The sequence below is a fragment of the Nelusetta ayraudi genome, unplaced genomic scaffold (genome assembly GCF_046127955.1).
Source record: "Nelusetta ayraudi isolate G7.1 ecotype Tasmania unplaced genomic scaffold, CSIRO-AGI_Nayr_v1 ptg000048l, whole genome shotgun sequence".
NCBI lineage: Eukaryota > Metazoa > Chordata > Actinopteri > Tetraodontiformes > Monacanthidae > Nelusetta > Nelusetta ayraudi.
The window spans coordinates 13,122,968-13,143,442 of NW_027466098.1; the positions used below are offsets into that span (position 1 = coordinate 13,122,968).

The window sequence follows — 20,475 nt, forward strand, 5'->3', positions numbered from 1 at the left end:
GTGTGCTAGCCTCATTGTAAAATGTAAAAAAAAAAAAAATAGAGAGAGAAGAAAATAAACCTGCTGAGACTCTGAGTGCAGGAAGAAGCAGGTATAGAAGATATATCGAAGGGGGATTAATTAACATCCAAAATGAGCAGAATTTACTATATAACACCACATATGTAACACCAAGTATGGCATGTTGAGCAGCATGCAACCGGAGCCAGCCATTGTTTTGTTGAAAATGGGTAGAATTTCCCTTTATTTTGAAATTGTCAACGATAAACCCCAAGGAATGTGTCTCAAGTCTAAAGATTTTCTTTGAAGCTCACACTTGTGGTCTCACTCTGTGGCAGGCTGACATTTAGCAGAGTGCAGACTCGTTAGTGAGGGAATCGCTGATGTTGCGTCTGACTGTGTTCCAGCAGTGCTGCGGAGAAACCGGAGGCCTGAAACTTCCCCACTTCCAAGTACATTAATATATAAAAGCACAAATACTGACTCTACAAAGACGCAGACTTTTCAAAGGCGGCGACGAGCTGAATGTCACACAGTTTCCACTCGCGGGCACCAATTTGTGGCATTTGCAGCCGCGCGCACACGCACCCAGTCAGACTGGTCCGCAGGCTTGTTGCCACATGTGCGCGGCGAGAGTGTCGGGCAGCGGCGCCGTCGCAGGTGCAACAGGTTCTTGTTTGTGTTGCCTTTCAAACGCGGGGAAGAGCAGCAGATCGGAGTCACGCTCACGCTCACACGCCTGCGTGTTGGCGTGCAGCCGATCGCAGCCGTTAAACCCGGACGAGCTTCGCAGTGGAAGGTGGACGTGCACGAGCGTTGCATCGCAAGAGAGCAAAAGAGCAGGAGAGTCTGAGCGCAGTGTCACATCGCCGCTCGGTGCATCACCGCACGCACTCTCGCTCTGTGCCTTCCCTCCACATCCTCCCTCCCTCCCTCCCGTCTTGATTTACGCTCTCTCTCCTTCCTTCCCCCCTCAGACGCTCTGTTGACAAAGTCAAGGCTGCTCTCTAGTAAACTGCGCCGTGATTTATCCCTCGCTTTAACGTCAACCGCGGAGTGCGAGAGCGACGGGGGAGGCGCGCCCAGTCCCGTCACCTGCGCCGGGCGGGGACGGGAGTTTCAAGAGGAGAGGAGGATGAAGGGATGCGAAGGCGCTCTGTGACCTGAACTACCTCAGTTCAGAAAGAAGACGGGAACTCGTTTGCCTCCTCTTGTGCCGCCGCCACTCCTTTTTCTTCTTCTTCTTCTTCTTCTTCTCCTCGCGGGAGCTGTTTTCCACTCGGCTCACTTTTGTGGCGCTGACCGGAGCTGCGATAAATACGTCCCTAACATCGGAGAAGGCGCTGAGAAAAAAAAAAGGAAGAAGAGTGCGGGGCGAGGAGGCACAAAAAAAAGAAGAAAAAAGAGCAGATCAATATTTCAGAGTGAAGCTGCGGAGATCAAGGCACGCTGGTTCCCTCCGACGATGCTGGAATTACAGTCTGTGAAACTGTCGACCTCACAAGGATAATTTCAACCCTCCCGGGGGGGCAGGAGGGCAGGCAGGCGTCTGCAGAGTGTGTGTGCACGCGTGTGTGTGTGTGTGTGTGTGTGTGTGTGTGTGTGTTTGTGTGTGCGCCTGCCTCCCCTCCACCCAGCAGGGATCCGGTGTCATGGCCCGGCGCTAACATTCCAAGGGACGGCGGCGGGGAGGAAGAAGTGTTGTTGTTGTTGTTTTGGACCTCTTTGTGCAGCTGCGCGTGACATGTGCGAGCGTGGGAGCGCCCCCCCCGCCGCCCCCTGCTCTGGGCTCTAGCGCGGGCGCCGGCTTCAGAGGAAGTCATGAGCCGCGCACGGACACCTCTGCTGCCGCTGCCGCTGCTGCTGCTGCTGCTGGCAGAGGTGCTGAGAGGAGCGTGCTCGCCACCAGGGGATGGACCCAGCAGGCAGAAGGGGAGCTGGAGGTGGAAGGGTGACCGGAGCCGTGAGTAACCCCCACTTCGACCCCCTCGTCTCCCACTTCGACCCCAGTCGTGAAACTTTTTATTTCGCGTTTCCGTCCCTCAGCGGGTTGGACGTCTCTCTCTCCATTTCTTCTTCTTTCTCTCTGTCTCCGCACGCTTTGCTTTTACTTTTTACGTCTCTTTTTGGACGCGTGAGCCAAGATGTGGGAAGCAGTAAACATTTTGATTACTCCTGTTTGCCGTCCGGGTCCCAGCTCACTTCTCCGTGGCACCTGGAGCTGCGACGGCGGGTGGGAATAATTCATCTGGATGAGGCCATCAACCTTGGCCGCGGCCACCGGCTTTTTTTTAAGAGGCTTCGGTGCAGAGTGCCTCTCCGCCGATGGATTTGCTGCGAGTTGCAATTCATAGTTTATTAGCCATCTCGCCGCCGCCGCGCACTAACCCATCTAATATTCCGGCGCAAATATCTCTCCGGGCCTCGTTCGCCGTCATTAATTGATCAGCGCCGAGTTGTAAAAGGCTACTCGGAGCGATTTCCTCCCAGTAAAAAGCCGCTCGCAATCCCCCCCGGACGAGCTCATTATACGCACTGACACGTGAGTGCACGGATGTACGGTGGAGTGGAGGATGTGCGGATGGGCGGGGAGCGGAGGTTTATTCGGGACAGGGCCGCCGCCCCCCCGGCGAGGCTAATGGGATTGTTTGGCGTGCCACCGCTGCCTGACGCTGAGTGATGAAGCAGGGGGTGCGGGCGACTCCGTCCCTTTGTGTCCGTCCCCTCGGTGGAGGTTAAAGGGAGATCGCTGTCTTGATACTGTTCCAAGATTAAATGACTGGAATGGGATGGAGGGAGGCACTAAAGTCAACATAAACCAGGTGACTTTCCGCTTCCAAGGAGACACGAGTCGCTCTCAAGGTGGCGTTAAAACCCGTGGCGGACCGATTCAGTCGACGGCGGGACTGTAGGTCTCGCGATATTGTTGAAAAAACCCAGATAAATCCGCGGTTGCTATTAAATGCAACGCAGGTTAAACTGAATGGTGACACAGTGAGTCGCAGACATGTTGACCGGCTTGGTGCAGTTTTGCTAAAGCTGAAAAAAAATAAATCATACAAGATTTGTGTCAATATGAACAATCGTGAAATCTGGAGCCTAAATATCCCTGCATGCAGCTGGTGTTCACTCAACTGCAGAATTTTGCTCATCCATGGTACCAAACTCCACTAGAAAGCATTTTCTCTCAGTCCCAAAGCATTACTGGATTCACTGACAGATGATCAAGCGTCCTTCACTAGTAAAGAGGCAGGAAGTATGAGAGAGGTTATTAGTGATGAAAGCAGGTGCATCAACCTGCTCTGGAGAACCGCCAATCAGGAAGAAGAGGAAGCTACCAGAGGTTAGCCAAGAGTAGCTGCTGCCAAAAATAGTAGCATGAATGTTGAAATAGCTTCGCTTTCAACAGAACTGGATGCCAAGAGCAAAACAGCGCTGGTGGATTTGACTTTCTTTGTGTTTGCCTCACTTCTGACTGCCCCTTTTTGAAAGTAAACACGGTGCACCGCAACTTGTTGCGGGACATTGACGTGCATCTCATGTCTGAAGCTGGAGACCTTTGACCATGATTGGCGCGTTTAAATGTGAGAGGAAGATATTTGTCTGACTGCTTTCCAAGTGTTGCCTCATTTCTAAACTCTTTCTCTCAGTCGCTATAAATACTGCCAGAGAAAAAAAGCCACAGCACACCAGGATGCCAGAAAGTGCTTCACATAAATGTCATCATTAACTTAACACTTATGCACTAAATACTCTGATGAAGTAGCACTTGTTTCCTTTGCCACTACAGTGATATTTTCGCCTGAGTTGTTCTGTTTGTTTGCAGCACTTCTCCAGAAAGATGTTTTTCAGTGATGTTTTGTGAGGAGTGGTGATAACAAATACGCTTGAGTTGAGACTTGATTAGCGCAGTCTTCACCCTACGGAAGTGCTTCTCTTTTTCTGTGAAGAGGCTGAGCCTCTGTAGTGTTCATGCAGCGTGCAAACAATCAAAAGTCAAATGTCCATGAGGGTAAAATTGTATCTAGTCAACCTTCAGTATTGACTAAACGCTGTTTTCACATTTTCAGTGATGGAGAAACTTTTAATAAGCTGATACTAATTGATAAATGTTCAGTCCTTTCTTTCACCATCACCAGGAAGTTGAGTTTGTCTTGATTTTCGTCAGGGATGAAAGTTTTACTTAAAAATAACAATATTTTGGAAGATTGCCACCTCAGTCAAAGCTTGTCAAAACTTGCGCTGCTATTTAGTCCCAATTTCATCATTTTCTATCTAGCTTGAAAAAGATCTGAGCTCCATCTTCAAAACTGCCAAAAGCCCGACTATAAAAGTGTGAACTATCTTTCCTCGCCTCTTTCACACACCCTCCATTTGGCAAACCAGGACCGACTCAGTGGTGTGCGTGAGGGCAGCTCGCTGATAAAACTGCCACCATTATCGCTGCTGTCACCAGATACAAAATCTACACAGAGCCAGAACTTCTTCTTCTTTTAAGTTGACATTGAACACAATCTGATCCACACCGACCAGAATTTTTTTTGTGTGTGTCTACGCATCCCCAAGTGGCGGAACTGGTGCGATGAATAAAATATCATAATTTCTATTTTTAGGGACAAGGTGTCAACTCAGATCCACACAGCATTGATGTGTCCCTCCGTGCAGCACCCCTTCCACCTGAAACACAATGATCGTGCAGCTATTTGCTGTAACAGGCCGAAAGATGTCTGTAGGTTTGTGTCTCGATCCTGCTTTAAAATGACTTCATCATCAATGTCGTCGTCGTCGTCGTTTAGCGTGAATGAAGACTATTTAGGGCATTAGCCCCCCCCCCACGGCTCGCGTTGTTCCAACTTGTGCTCTGCTGAGGTTTCCAGTCCCTCCCTCCTGACACCGCCTCACTGCTGTGATGGATGATGAAGATTATGGGATTTACAGCTGATTTGCTTTTTCTGTGGATTCTGTTCATGCGAACCACATGCAGTGACTGCGAGCGGCTGCCAAGCGGTGCTCGGTCTGGGCTCGGGACGCATCTCTGTTCGTTGTCTCATGGTTAAAGATCAAAAAATTGTGTAGATTCGTCAGCTCTAACAAGCGAATTGGGTTTATAGGAAGATTTAATACATCTGCACCCCCACCCCACTGCCTGCCACAATAAATGATGAGGCAATGATTTGGTCTCACTGGGCAAGTTTGTGGTTTAAGTTGCTGGAAATTCTGCAATACAATGAGCCTCTGTTAATCCCTGCTTTGCATCCAGCCTTTCGTTGATTGTATTTAAATATGATGTAGATGTCTGTTTTGGGAGTATTATAATTTACTTTCCTGTTGAAGTCACAGATTTTATCCGATAGATGGCAACAGTGACATGCAGCCCGACGGAGCTGCGGAGGATGACTGAGCGCTAATGGATTGTGGACGGAGTCCCGTGGTTTTGGGTCAGAGGCCAAACGAAGCCCAGACAGTCGTAAATGCAGGCACGCTGTCATCAGAGACATTTCCAGAACCGCTGGACCTTTTCAGGCCACCGGGGGGGAAATGCTCAAGATCTCAGCAGAATCCCATCACCGTACGCTCCAAACTGTCCTTCTTTTTTTCTTCTTCCCACCCTTTATGTTCAGCACTTTTTCTTTATACTTTTCAAAACTTAAAGGCCAGACTTGAAACATTGGAACCAACTGTGTAGTTTACTAAAAATCCACCTTACATGGTTTTCATGCATGTTTCTTTTTGGTAATAATTTATTTTTCACATCAGCTGCATGATTTATCTTTTTTTCACAGCACAGACAGAGGATGGAGACTGAATCAGGGAAAACTGAGGTGTCCCAGTCTCACCATCAACAATTCTGCGTTAATATGACGTATTGGCTGCGGCGGTGCTCGTGTCAAAGCCAGTTACTTTTCGCCGACTCCCCAGCGGCTGTAAATGTTTATTGGTTTTCGTTTGCCGACATTCTTGGGGCTTTTGTTGCAGTCCCATAAAGGAAAGCAGCCGTGCGCGTTGTAAACGATGAGAGGAATTGAAACTTTTTAGCCGAGTGAAGTGAAACAACAGGTGGACACTGGGATTCGCCACGCTCCATAAATACGGGCCTCTGACAGGCGTGAGCTGGAGTGAAAGCGCAGGGATGTGGGTTCCAGTGGAAAGTCTGGGCTCGGGGGTCACTCAGAGATTTTCAAAATAAAGCCGCCCTGCCGTCCAGAGTGCCCTGTTTTATTGGCAAAAGAAGGAAAAAGCATTTTGTTGTTGTTGTTGTTGTTGTTTGTCTCACATACTGAGGCCCAGTTCGGGAAACATGCTGGCAGAAAAACGCTCTTGCTTGTCCTGTGAAAATCTCCGTTTCCATCCTGGGAAGCTGTTTCACACACACAGCAGCGCATGCACAGCAGCGCATGCACAGCAGCGCGAGACCACAAGCGCGGCTTGCAGAGGTGATTTAAAGTGCAGTTCTTTTCATCCGTCTCTTTAATTACACGTGAAGATAAGTGAAAGTGAAAGAGTGCAACTGCATAATAACAGCACAGAATGTTTTTACTTGTCTTTGTTTCTGTACATTTGCAGATGTTTTGTCCAACTCTGTGCATCACATATCAATTTGACAGAACTTTAACTACTACAGTTTTGCATTCAGGGCTGAATAAAGAAAACAAAACAAAACGATATTTCTCTCTGCATCACGCCGTCTCATTCGATCTGCTGTGGGACCTTCATGATTATCATATTGATTCAATAACAGACACATCAAACACACAAGATCCTCAACTCCGTCCCTGGCAGACGAGATGGATTAACGCTCTGCAACAAACAGTGTGGCAGTTTAATGTTTGCTGGGCGTCTGTACAGAGATATTTCTGCCATCTGCCTCCACAATAGAGACTTGGATGAGATTTGCTTTGGGTTTCAAGTTGATCGGCGTTGTTCAAGGGGCCTCAGACTCGGAGCGAGTGTTGATTTCACTTGCAAACTGCAAACAGATTAAATATTTACCGCTTTTATCTTTGCTTCTGTTTTGCCATATTAGATTTACTTACTTAAGCTGGCTGAAGCAGATTGAATGAAGCACTACACTGCTGCGCTCACTTTGGTTGAGTGCGGCATTTTATGAAATAAATAAATAAATAAATAAAAAGGCGGTAGGAGACAGCAACTGGGGATTTATCCACAGCGTCTGACTCAGTGGGAGGCCAGCCCAGAAGCAGCAGTGGCACTAATCAGCACTAATGAAGACTGGCACAAGAGCCTCTACCCATAAACCTGTAATGAACCCCGTCTAATTAATTTGCTGATTGTACGTTTGAAAGCAGGCAGGGTTCATGCTGTCTTTGTGTGTCTGCTCTGGGAAAAAAAATGTTGAGAAAATAAATTCTAGTGATTATTTAAAGGGGGCATAAATTTGCTCAAGTGGCCGGTGCAGCTGTCTGGCTTTGCGTCGAGCATTGTGTGATATATTTACGCGTTTTATGTTTTAAATAGATGTTTTTATGTCGGAAGGAGCCCTCAAAATGCTGCAGCACAGGGGAAAAATAGTCTCCCACCATGTGAAGGCGGCGTTGGACGAATTACCACCAGATGTCTGACACCGTGGCACTCATTTCCGCCGCTCAGTTGCATAAATGTTACCGAAACGTCATCCGTGTCTTTTGTGATTTACGACAAAGGGCGCTCAAGCTTTGCATTGTCTGAAGTCTCTCTCTTTTTTTTTTTTTCCTCCCAAAACTTCTCAGGACAGAATGAAGTTCCGTTCAAGCAAAAAAAAAAAATAAAAAAATACACACTTGATCTTTTTGCAATGAGTCCAGGCTAAAAGCAAACAGATGGTAACACAATACTCTGGAGTGCAGCACATCACTCTGTAACCTAGCTGCGGTCCAAGAAGTCACCTGCTACTAATAAATCTGGCTGATTTTGTGCACTGAAGGAGTGCCAGAGGGGGGGAGCCTTGACAGGAGGTGTGGAGAGTGGCACTTTGTCTTTTGTTGCCTTTTTTTTTTTTCTTTTTTTTTTTTTTTGAAGGTTGCAAGATTTATGAAGGACTTCTCATCGCTGCTAGCCTTTTTGGCATTCCGTGTCATGTGACACTGTTGCATTTTTGTGGGCAAGCACTGCTGCACGCCGGACGCTGGAGGCCTTTCTCAACACCGGTCGTTGGTAGGGAATGATGTACGATGTGGACGATCAGCTGTGGAACGTCACAAAGAAGGAGGCGCCGACAGTTTTCCGAGGAATCGGAATCAAACGGATCTTTGGTTGCATCAGATCCTGCTTGGCTTCACTTCCTGGTGACTTGTGCTTGTAAAATAATTCCCACCAACACGCACACGGATGATTCCTCACGTGACCCTCAACAGCTCCAATTAGTTTCTCGAACTTCCTGCCTCCAACTCATCTGCCTTCATGAGAATTTAGCACTGCAGTCACCTGGGCCAGCAACACTAGACCACATAATGAATTGCGCTCTAACCTGTAATTAAGTCATTATCTCGGCACCGGCGAGTATCGGGTTGAAACAGGTTCTGACTGTTGGCTGTTGGTGATGGTGCAGAGTGCAGCGACTGCTGGAGGAGGCGGCGGCTGCACAAGGACACTTGAAGTCGCCGCATCAGCAGCCGCACGCACTCTTATCAGCAGTCGGCACCTTAGAGCCATTAAGGGATGTTTCATATTGATTTCCTCTTTGAAATTCACTTAACCACCGTGAAACTGCTGCCTCCGAGGTGTTTCGGTGACTCGGGTTAGAGCGCCCTCCTTTCACCCTGAGACTTTTGTCCCCCCCCCACCTCGCAACAACTTTGTAAGTTTTGCTCTCGTTTTTACGTTTCATAAGGACGTGACTCTCTCTCTGCACTACCGTCCTGTCGCTGCCAAAGCCTTTTCAACAGCAAATGAGGCCATGAATCATCCTAACCTGAGCTTACCAACAAGCGACTCCCTGGAATTCCTCCGTGAATGTTTTCAAGCGCTCATGTCGGGGGATTTCTGGACGAGAGAAAAAGTATAACAAGGGAGTGACGTGAAAAAGCACTCGACTGTCCCTGTCACAGAGTCCAAAATCAAAGCCGAGCCACGGGCTTTGATTGAATTTTCATCTTTGTCTCCCGGCCGTAACATAAAACACAAAGCGAGGCGAGAAGTGCCGTCAACCCATTTGCACATCTGCGGCTGCTGCAGCAGCGCTGAAATCCTGCCGCACTGCCTCCCAACTCAGACGCCAGTGTTGATGTAACGTCTGCTCACATTGTTAACCTTTTCTATATATATTTTTTTTTTGCACGTGTGCGTTCGGGAGCGCACGGAAACTTGTAAAGTGCAGGCGACGCCCTCAACACACATCACAGGATCCTCATTTCCATCTCCTAATCAGAAGTTGACGCACCGCGAGTCAGTTTATCTGCCTGCTCCCATTGAAGCGGCAAGTGGCGGCTGCACACCCGGCAAATTAGCATACACATGTTTCTCCCCGACAAGCGGCGAGGCGCGAGAGAGCGTGCACGTGGGCAAGAGGAGGGGAGAGAGAGGCTGCTGTGCGGAGATAGTGCCTGCTGCCGCCTCTGCTGCTCGTGGTGGTTCACTCGTGCACGGCTGCACAGCAGATGGATGGCTTAGCTGCGACACGGACAATTAATGAGAAATAAACAAAAGCGCTACCTGGAAGTCATCAGTTAGCCGCCGTCTGCAAAGCGCCTCGTCGTCGCATTTGTTTTTTGCTTTGCACGGCAGCCAGATAAGACCAGTGCAACCCGTGAATACCTGTTTTTATTTTGACGTGCTGTGGTTTTTAATCTCAATTGCAGGAAATCACACAGAGAGGCTCCTTGGGGCTGCGTATTTGGACCTGGCAGGGCACCAAATCCTGCATGTACACTAAAAATGTGGTATCTTAAATAATTGAAATTTCAGTCCCATATCTGTTCACGGGTTTGACTTGCTCGGCTCTAGATTTGATGGCATGGAGGTCAGGGAATGTAACAACGAGGAAAAAAATCTTGCAGTTCTCCCTTCCGACACTTCAAAGACTTGCACAGAAGGTCAACTGGCAACTCCAAGTTGTCCGCCGATGTGGCTGTGAGTGTTGATGGATATTTGTCTGTCTGTCTGCGTTGGCTCTCTGACGATCTGGAGACCTTTCAAGAGTGTAGCACCATCTTCAACCTAATACAGCCGGGATTGGCTGCAGCCCTGAGCGCAGGGGAAGTGCTAAAAGAAAATGGGTGGGAGGGTGAGGTGGGTAATACCAGAAGAAGTGAGGAAGAAAAGAAGGGCAAAGTCAGACAAGTGCGTCTGGAAAGAAGATCTGCCAGTCTCAGTGGTCCAAGTCAGCTGATCTCCAGACTCATGGTTGGGTACATCTGCAATATTCAGTGCAACCAAACTGCAGCCCACCGACCGCATCATACTTTGACTAGATTCTCCTCAACTATACTTTCCGAGGGCTCATGCTGCTGTCTACTGAAGTAATGACTACAGGTTGGCCTTTGTTTCACCCTCTAACAAGAGACAGTTTGTGTCCAAAAATAACAACAATAACAACAACTATGCGGTGCACATGGATATATTTTTTTGCCCTCTTTTCTGGCAGCAGATGCATTTTTTTTTTCATAACAATATGCTACCAAGAAGCAATTAGAGTTTGTTAGTGTGTTTGAGAGATTTATAGCTGCTCTTTGTTTGAACTTAAAAGCAGGTGCCATCACATCAAAGAATGTGACATTCATACAGCACAGGTTGTTCTTTTTTTCCCGCTCTCGCTCTCTCTGGATCTCTAATTAAATTCCCGCTTGGCTCAGCTTGAAGGCACCTCAAGGCAACTAACAGGCACTTTGTCAACCGCAGCGAGCACAGGTGAACCGGCTGATAAACAACAATCAGCGGTTCCGTTCGGTGCACAAGCAGCGCCAGTTTCAGCGCTGCACCGACGACATTTTTAAAGGTTTCTCAAACTGCAACTTTGTGCGTTCAGCTCAGGGCTTATTGAGCCGGAAATACAGATGTGTCCTGTGCATGTGGGTGCTAATCCGCAGGAGGGATGATAAGGACTGTTCTTGTGTGTGTAGAGCTGAGGAGCTCAGGTAGAATGCTCTTGAAATAAATGAATCAGAGAGAAACAAATGTGGCTTTTTTTGCCACAAGCCTGGTGTCAGACCTGGTTCACTTTAATAATCGATTTTCCTCTTCGCCATCTCATTAAACTAATTTGCCGCAGTCAGAAGTGATTTTAACGGATTTATTTTTACTACTTTTTTTCTCTGCGCTTCCTAATCGACTAAGCTTGGTAAATTTACATGCACGAATGCTGTGCTTTGAAGAAAGCCACTCTGTGTTGACAAGTCAGACGAGGGGGGTCGCGGCGGCTGTGTGGGTTGCGTTTGGATCCTGGCAGGCAGACTCCAAGTCTTCACTTTGAGCTGCGCGCACCAGATCAGACGGGCAGGTATAAACAATTTAGTAGCTTCAGCACTTAAAATGCTTCGGAGACCTGATTTTTTTCTCACCTAGGAGAAGTTTCTCTTTCCAGTCCTGTTCCTTCAACGTGGCTCTCCCTGGGCGGAGAAATAAAAATATATCCTGCTATCAAAGAGGCGGATATCAGGGCTTTAGTCAGCACCGGTGATGCTTGCCTCAGCTCAAGGAGGAGAGGGGGGGGGTGGCGGTCGGACGAAGTTCAGGCCCCCAGCCGGCTTTGAACTCGTGTGACATCAGCAGTGTTTTTTTTTCCCTTGGATTGTTAGAGGGGGTGAAGCGTGTTGCGCCACGCAAAGGTGTGAAAACAGGAAATGAGCGGGAAATAAAACCAAAGACAAAGCAAAGGGAAGCGACCTCACGGCGGCTGCGGTGGTGACGCAACAGTCACCGCATTTGGTTCCTTCTCTCACACAGCCAAACTCATCACTTTCTGATATTTGGGTTCGCAAAACAGTTCAGCCAGTAAAATGAAGAGCCGCCTGCTTCTACTGTGACCTTTGCCCTCTTACTCAACCCTAAATCAGCTGGGGAGGGTTTTTTTCTTGAGAAATTTGTCGCATTTTGGCTGAAGCTGTGGGTTTTATTAGCAACGCTCCGATGTTCTTGATAAAAGTTGCCGCCCCTGCATCTGACAACACCTTTGCTCCTTCTGTCGCACAAAACAAACTGCCGCGCATCAATTAAAGTGTTGTTATTACTCATACGTTCCTTCGAGCCGGTGCGCTGAGCTGTGAAAGTCGGGACGTGAGAGCGATCAAAAAAAAATACCTGCAACCTCTGCTGTTGATCACGCCCTAGAAACTTACGTACGTTGTTTTTGGGTATTTCAGCCAGTGTGACAAGGATCTTTAGGAGTGGTTGAAATGTTAATTTCTGCCTGAAGTCAGTTTTGGGTTGGAACATGACTGGATTTTATCTTCTTTATGCCCTCAATGCTGCTGGCTCTATATCATACCTCCCTAAAAAGCCATTTAAAGGGACTTCCTATTGTTTTTTTTGTCTTCTCCTTAGCCCCATGGTGGGCTTTTTATTATGTCTGCACTTGGTTCTCAAGGACGTCCTCCTTCGAGGACTCGCCATCATTTCATGGGCAGTGACGATAATCTTGTCCTTGGCTATTTTTTTTCTGTGTATGCTGTATGGTCTCAATCAAGGCCGGATGAAAACTCCTTTAGTCAAACACAAAGGAGAGCGAATCAAAATGGAAATTAGTCTGAAATTAGATAAGAATGGGAAACGGCAAAAAAAAAAAAAAGAAGGTTTCATTAGTGAGTCTGTAAGTTTCATTTAAACATGAAACTTCAGGCTCACTCATAGTGTTAGAAAGTGTTGGGTTGCAGAATCGGCGCAACCTTGTTCGGAGAGAGATAAAGTCTCCTTGGCTTTTCACCTCAGTCAGCGTCCTCGTCGTCTGCTCCTGTCATCACATCAGATAAGACTCCAACAGATGTTTGGGGGTGGGGGGGGAATGGAAACAAATCCAATTTATTAAGCAACGTCGCTCGAAGGCAGAGGAGGCAGCCGCCTCCTTGTTCAGACAGTGTGAAGGAACTTTTCTCACGTCTAGCAAAACGCTCAGCGCTGTTAACAAGCCTCCGCACCTGACACCCTGCGCTAATCACTGTAAGCCGATCCATCACCCGCGCCGGCTGCCAGAAGCGGAGCGTCGCTGCCAATACGCCGCGAGATAACAATGAGACGACAGTCAGCCCCCCGCTGCTGGCGGCTGCCGGGAGCCGGCCGGCATTTGTCAAGCTGAGGAACGACGAGAGCCGATAGGTTTGACGTCGGGCTCATTGTCGCAAACAGGATGTACAGGAGCTACACGTGTCACACAAGACAAAGAGGTGCAAAGCACCTCTCGGGTCTGATGTGGCCCGAGTTGACCTCGTGGTTTATGGGGGACACGATGAAAACAGAGGCAGGAATCACTGAGGATTGATCCTCTTCTGTTGTTGTTGTTGTGACAAAGAAAAGAATCACACTCACATGTTTGAATCGGGCTGGGGGGGGGCAGGGCTTATAGTCTGGGGACCAGCTGCAGGGAGGAGGGGTTCAGACCCGTCCAGGCTTTGTATTTTGGTAGGAGGGCAGCACATGAGCCCCATTAATTAGCCAACAGGGGAGCTGAGCTGTGCACAGTAGCACTGAGGCCACACTGTACTGGGGGTCCGGGGGTCTTCGCACTCATACCCTGAGGGGGCAGCTGGGTGCTCCACCTGTTAATGACCTCTGATGTGCTCTCTAATTGGACCACTGGCTGCAGACCACCCAAAGGATCCACACTGAGACCATGATGAAAACACACTATAGATGAAACATCCTGCATGAAATAATACAGCATGATATAAATGCAAGTTTTACCGATGCAGTTTCTTTTTTATTGTCCATCTTATATTGATTCATTGTTTTTATCAGTCAACGCTGACTTTGATATTAGGAGACCACAGATCAAGAGTCATACTTGATATGCTGGTAAGCTGTCAATGAACAGTGTACATTTTTTTATTAGCTTTTTTTTTGTGTGTTGGGTTCTTTGGTCCAAGTAAAATGCATATTAGATTATTCACTGCTCTGGTTTTGGTGTCACAGGGCTGATAAAGAGAGTGTTTCTCATATCTGGTAGTTTAGTCTTATTGGACTTTTTATGGAAATGATCTTTTAATTGTGGCAGAAAGTACACAGAGTCTTTTATTTTTTTTAAGATGTGTGAATTTTTAATGTGTTTTTCACTCTAATTGTTCCCAGTGCTAAACTGATTGTTTTGCTCTTTACAGTTGGTATATCTTTTCCCTGCTTGAAAAGATTGCATATATCTTGCTGGTGTCAAGCCACAACGGTCATGCAGTTGTTCACCCTTTGCCTTATATGTGCATTTCTTCATGTCCACATCCATATTTAAAGTGCTCCATGCTCCATCATGTCCATTTTTGTGTGTGTTCAGCTGTTTATGGGGATCGACCGCCTCGCTTTCCCCCACTGTTATCAGTCAGGTTCTGCTGTACAGAGAAGCAGACATTGGCCCATTACGAGAAAAAGACCTCTCAAGCCGTTCGACTCACTGCAACACTGGAGCAGCGGTGGACCGAGACGCAGTTTTAGCATTAAAAATGGGCCCATAACTGCTGAGAAGCGAAAAATCACATTAAAATACGGCCAAATTTAAATCTGTGCATAGATTTTCAAAGTGCCGGGTCATGGTCCTCTTCACAGGCCGCTGATCTAAAGTGCTCTCAGATGAACCATTCTGTTTGTACGTCTGCTATTTATCAGGACAGAATGCCAGATCCCATTGTGCAAACACATACTTCCGACAGACTGACACTCGCTTAGCTAACGGGGTTGAATGCACTTCGATTAAGATTCCTTTTACCCCCTCACCCCGAGCACCCGGCACAAATTAACCCCTTGTCAGCGGGCCACAAAGGAATTGGGCATGGCTTAGTCTGATTTATTTCACACGGAGCCATGGCCGGGGCACAGTTGGCCTTCCTCCCCCTCCTCTCCTCCCCGTATCCCCTACGTCCCCCTCATGGCCTCTCTATTACCCGCCTCCGTCCCACCCTCACGCCTCCTGTCGCACACACTCAACCTGTCACTCTGAGGAAGACCCAGGCACAAAGACCAGGCCTGAAATCAAAAAGAGGAGGCTGATTAGCAATTAATGGCGCGTCATTGTGTTTGAACCAGGAGTGCACCATGCACGGTGTCTGCGCGCAAACCGGAGTGGCGTTGTCAATCATGCGGGGTGTGTTTCCCCCGGCCCTCCCCTCCTCCCCTCCGTCCTGCCCATGTGATCCCACTGGGGTGCAGCCACTTATGGCTATTAATGCTAAAGAGGTGTTTTGCCCCCAACACTCTCGCACTCGAACCCGACACGGGAGAACAGAAAAGGCTCCCGGTGAGCGCGGACCGGCAACCTGCTGGCCCAATCAACAGAGCGAGGGAGCGATCGATGCTCCTCTGACCTCCTCATTCCGTTTCCATCACATTCCTTTTGTGGATGTTTTCACCTTTGCCGCAATGTGGATGTTTGGCTGTGGCGGTCAAAGCCGGAGTTTACGAGGACACGGCGGCAACAGGGCACTTCTTTGTGTGTTCGCTTTTTGTTTCTGTCAAGGATGCAGCGGGCAGCAGGTTGGGACCGGGGGTGGGCAAAGTGGGCTGAATGCCTCTGAGTTCTCAGTCCCTGTGGTGTTGTTGTTGACAGAGACGGGAATTGCTCAGAATGGGGCCAGCGAGGGGGCAACGGCGGCTCCCACCAGCCAGCACGAGGACGACAACTCCTTGGGCTACACAGGTACTGCTGCTGCTGCTGTTCTCTCATGATTCACCGCCGCCATCGTCTTGTGTGCGCCGACACACTTGCCTGAAGAGGTGGCAAGTTGCAATTCAATGGTGGAAAGGGAAGAATTCAAGGAAAATCTTGCCTCAGAAATAATACTTGTGCTTTGTAGAAACTAGGACATAGCTGAATGCGTTTTGGGCAACTGACATTTTCCACAAAGTCTATCTATCTATCTATCTATCTATCTATCTATCTATCTATCTATCTATCTATCAGGGCTATCGAAGTTAACATGTTAATAATGCGTTAACTCAAACTCGTTTTAACTGCACTCATTTTTTTAACGCCTGGTTCACACCGAATAGTGAGTTAACTTACGACACTAGTGCAATTAATCGCGATTAAAAAAAATGGAATCGACTGACAGCCCTATAGAAATTCAGTAAATAGAAATTCAAACTTTTGTTGTTGTTGTTGCCTCTGAGGGTTTCACAGTTGTGTTTTGGTAACTGGTAATAACTTCTGCACTTCATGAAGTGCTGGTCGGAGAGAAAACAAGACGCTCAAATGGGCACCTCAGCATCTGGCTCCTGACTCAGACAAACAAGCACACACAAAGGGTTCAGGTCTGTTAAAAACAAAAATAGTGATGACGTGCGTCTTGTAGTGTGAAGAGCGTTCTCAGCCTGCTGGGCAGCGAGAGAGCCGACCTCCCTCCAAGAATTGCTGGACCTCACACAGACTCGTACCGAAGGAGGTCCAATTTAAGCGTCAGAACTCAGCCCGTCAGTGCGTGCGCGCTGGCTCGGCAAGTCTAGACGTCGTTCAGCTTGAAATTCATACAATAACTGACAGCGCAGTTGTTTTCATCATGAAGCTACAGCTTTTACCGCCGACGGAACGACTGAACTCAAGCAACCGCAGCAGGAGTGGTTTACCCTCAGATCTAACAGATGAGACGTTTTTGGAGTTTAAAGATAAAAATGGGTCAATTTACACAATATTAGAATGATCTTTGTTGTGATTAACTCTGTCCGGTGCACAGAGCCACGAGTTTGTCTCTAATCTCACCATTTAATCCCATCTGGGCATAAAATATTAAGGCAATTGATCTGGGCTGGTGAGTGAATTGGAAATGAGGCTCATGCCCTGAGTGGCCTGATGCCTCAGTCTACTGATAGAGAGGAGTGGGACGCTGCCAAAGACTCCATTTCGGGCGGCGTGACTGGATGGGAGGTGAATGTAATCTTGACAGCTGCAGCTCTGCGCTCAAGTGAAAATGAAGGGCATCTTGGAGTTCAGCGAAGAATGTTTAATGGCCCCGTGTTTGTGTCTTGGTCACCTGATCCAAGATGAAAGTGGCTCATTGATTTATGAGAAAGTTCACTTTTCATCTGACGGGCTTCTCCACATGACTTTGAGGAGGGGGTGGCAGGGGAGGGGGGAGTGGGAGGGGAAGGAGAGTCGCGTCTTTGTCATCCTGCCACGGTGACCTGCTGTTGCTCTCTGTTCAGCCTGGAGTGCTGTGGATTATTGCTGAAGTGAGCTTTTCTTTACCAATAAGTAGAGCTTGTCCACAGTCACCTGATTCTGGTGTCATGTGACATTCTGGCAGGAAGTAAAGAGCAGCTCGAGCAGAGATAGAGGAAGGGCCTGCGTTGTACTGGGAAGGGGAAGATGCAAACGTGCGACCTTCATGAAAGTTGAATGTTCACTGCAGCAGCCGTGTATTGACCCGACACTGCTGAGGTGGCGGTGCTTACATGTAGTACCTCCCAAACCAAGAGCTTGTAAGGTCATCAGTTTGTAATTTGTAATTTTGAGACTGTGACTTGCAATTTTTGTCTATTTTAGTCGCTAATTTATGTATAATAATTTTCATTATAGCGTTGTTTGATTCACTGCAAGTGATCAGTTGTCTCTAAGATGGTAACAAAGCCACATAAGCCATCTATGACAAAACACACTGCCTCCTTGAGGCTCTGCTCCTTGTGACAAGAGACAAAGGTTTCAGAGCTTTTTTTTTTTCTGGTTTCTGATGGTTTTCACTCAGATTCTTGAGCGCTCCCCTTTTGAAAACACATTTATGAGCTCTCAGTTTCTTGGCTTAAAACATCATCGTAACAAAAGAATTTCAAACAGCATCTGCTGTAAGAAATCACTTCCTGTCCTCTGTCTCTACATAATGCCACACAGCATGATGGGGGAACCTTTAGGTCCAGTGCAATGCAGCTACTGGTGCATGCTAAGAAAAAAAAATGAAAGGTGATTTCCTGGGCAGGAAGGAGTAACAGCTGTCCAGATGGACCAGGTCACAGCCATTAAGGTTGCTGCTGCTGCAGCATCTGTGGGGGTGTCTATACATCACAGGTGCCACATCCTTGGCTCCTGGTGTAATTACACTTAGTTCCACAAGAGGGAGTCCAAAGGGTGACTCTTTAGTTTTCACACAGGAATAGAAGGTAAAATGAAGAATTTAGCCCGAATGGAACAAATATTGTTTGGAAAACTATTGCAAGGAAAGTTGCTGTCGGGGCTGTTGCGACATAAAATAAATAATCGGCTGTAATTTTTTTGTCCTCGTGTGGGTGGGTGCGCCCAGTCGACATGAAGTTCCCATTATATTAAAAGTGCTCTCGATTGGTCCCTGGAGCCACTGACTTTCAGCCAGCTCCTGATTGTTTCTCGATATTAAAGAGCATTTCACAGGACCCTTCATTCATAATAAATGAGGACGCGCTGTGCCAGCCAGGACTGCGGATTAGGGAGGCATGCCAAAAGCCCTCGCAGACGCACACCGAGGAGACAGGTCTGCACTTCCTCTGCCTCTACATGAAAGGCTTTAGCGTGACTTTGCGGGGGGAAAGCGCGTCAGAGCTCGCATCCTGCCTGCACGCTGACAGCCGCGTTTTGTCGCTGATCACAGAGGACGGCGGCTCCACAGTTTGGCTCCGCTTGCCGGGTCAGTGAGGTGAAGATGGGGAGGGTGGCTCGATAGAACCGTCGAGGTTTGTTTCCACGGAAGTCGCTTCATTGATGAGTTGCGCAGTTTTCCGCGGGTCACGTGGGAGCGAGTCAATTACGCGCCGTACAGCTGCTGTAGTGGAGGAAAGTTAATTTTGCAGAACGACCGCAGAGATCAGATAGACAGGAGTAGAAGTGTCATCCATCAGCACGCGCTCCAGCTTGGGAACGCTTGTGTGATGAAAATATGATGTGATGAGAGACTTTGTTTAAGAATTTTGCAAGTGGCTGCACGCGTCAATCAGGGCCGCCGCTCAGTTGGGCTTTTACAGCTTAATTGACGCGCCACTGTAGTGCGGCGTGGAACACAGACGTCTCATCCGGAAGTTTGTTACGAAGCACAGTCACATTGGCCTCGGCTGGTCAACTGTGCAAAAACCCTTGGAATGCTGCACTTGAAATGCTTTTATTTTGAAAGGTCATAGTTGGGGACTGAGCCCAAGCGATAGACCAGCTCTGAAACAGAGCAGGTCATTGCCCAGGCAAAGAACCAATTGAAATTGTAAGAATTATTATTGTACTATTATGTGCCATTGTGGCCATTTCCAGATGCTATAAATTACTGTTGGTGGTTCACTTTCAACAGTAAACAATAAAAACAAAAAAAAAGAATCCTCCTAGTTTGAGCTGTGCAGACCTTACAAAACAAATACTTCTCTCACTCAGCCTCTCCTCCCCCCTCCCCTACCTGCTCCATCCGTGGCTCAGCCCTGTAACAGCCCACTCCTTTGTGATTGGCCAGTCACTCACTGCTAGCGCTAGCTAGCAAAGATGGCTAGAAATTGAAGTAGAAATAGAAACTTTATTCTTATTGTCCAGGTTGACAACGAAATTCAGTGCCAACCATCCGCACTTACTGCTCTTTTGCAGTCTATCTATCACCTGCATTTAGAACAAAAAAAAAAAAATCTCAGCAGAGTCCATACTATGATGATCAGTACAATTCGTCTCAAACTGCATAAGCTGTAATTTTTCATATTTGGTGTGTTAATTGCCACCATCATTATAGCATTATATTATACCATATAGCATTATAGCATATCATTAGGATGATTTTATATGTCTATATATATCTTTTTTTTCCCGAAACAGGACCTTAAAATTTACCTGTAATTATGTTTTCAATGGACTTATGGATATTTTATATCAAGTACTAGTTAGTCAAAACATTTACACTGAGCCAACAGGTTTGGGAGAGGCCTTTTTGTTTGAGTGCGTACTGTGGGAAAACCTTTCTCCGGAGGTTGACTCACAGCTGCACATAGTCTCTGTGTCTGAGTGGAACAAAATAATAATTGCCACAGGGTCATTATTTTTTCAGGATTGAACTCTGCCTGCTTGTTCACCGCACATCAAAAGGTTCCGATGTTCCTGTTGGAACAGGAAGCGGTGCCACGGACGGGTCGCCGCACAGCAGTGTAATTCCGCCACGTAATCCCAAAATGTGTCTGTTGCTTGGCAACTCCTGCTAAATGACATGAGAAAGTTGTTTGTTCAGTGTGACTTTACGGATGAAAAGGTTAGTGGGCGGGTCCCTGGTTGTCCATCATTGACCTATTGATGTTAAAGTCTAGTCAGCTCTGTCCTGATTGGTTGCTCCACAGCGAGCGCAGGAGATGGAGGGAGAAATGGAGGGAGAGATGGCGATCTCCACTCTCCCGTCTCATTATTGGCCGGCCTTGAGTCCTCGCCCTTGAAAT

The 20,475-nt window shown here is 47.6% G+C and overlaps 1 protein-coding gene across 3 annotated transcripts in view; it reads left to right on the forward strand.

Annotated features, from left to right (window-relative positions):
* Positions 1–20,475, forward strand: part of robo1 (roundabout, axon guidance receptor, homolog 1 (Drosophila)) — a 204,918-nt gene that overhangs the window by 53,257 nt on the left and 131,186 nt on the right. For all 3 annotated transcript variants that reach the window (XM_076036444.1, XM_076036443.1, XM_076036441.1), the window contains exon 3: positions 15,674–15,763. In XM_076036444.1, the coding sequence (XP_075892559.1) occupies positions 15,674–15,763 (90 nt within the window). The remainder of the gene's footprint in view (positions 1–15,673; positions 15,764–20,475) is intronic.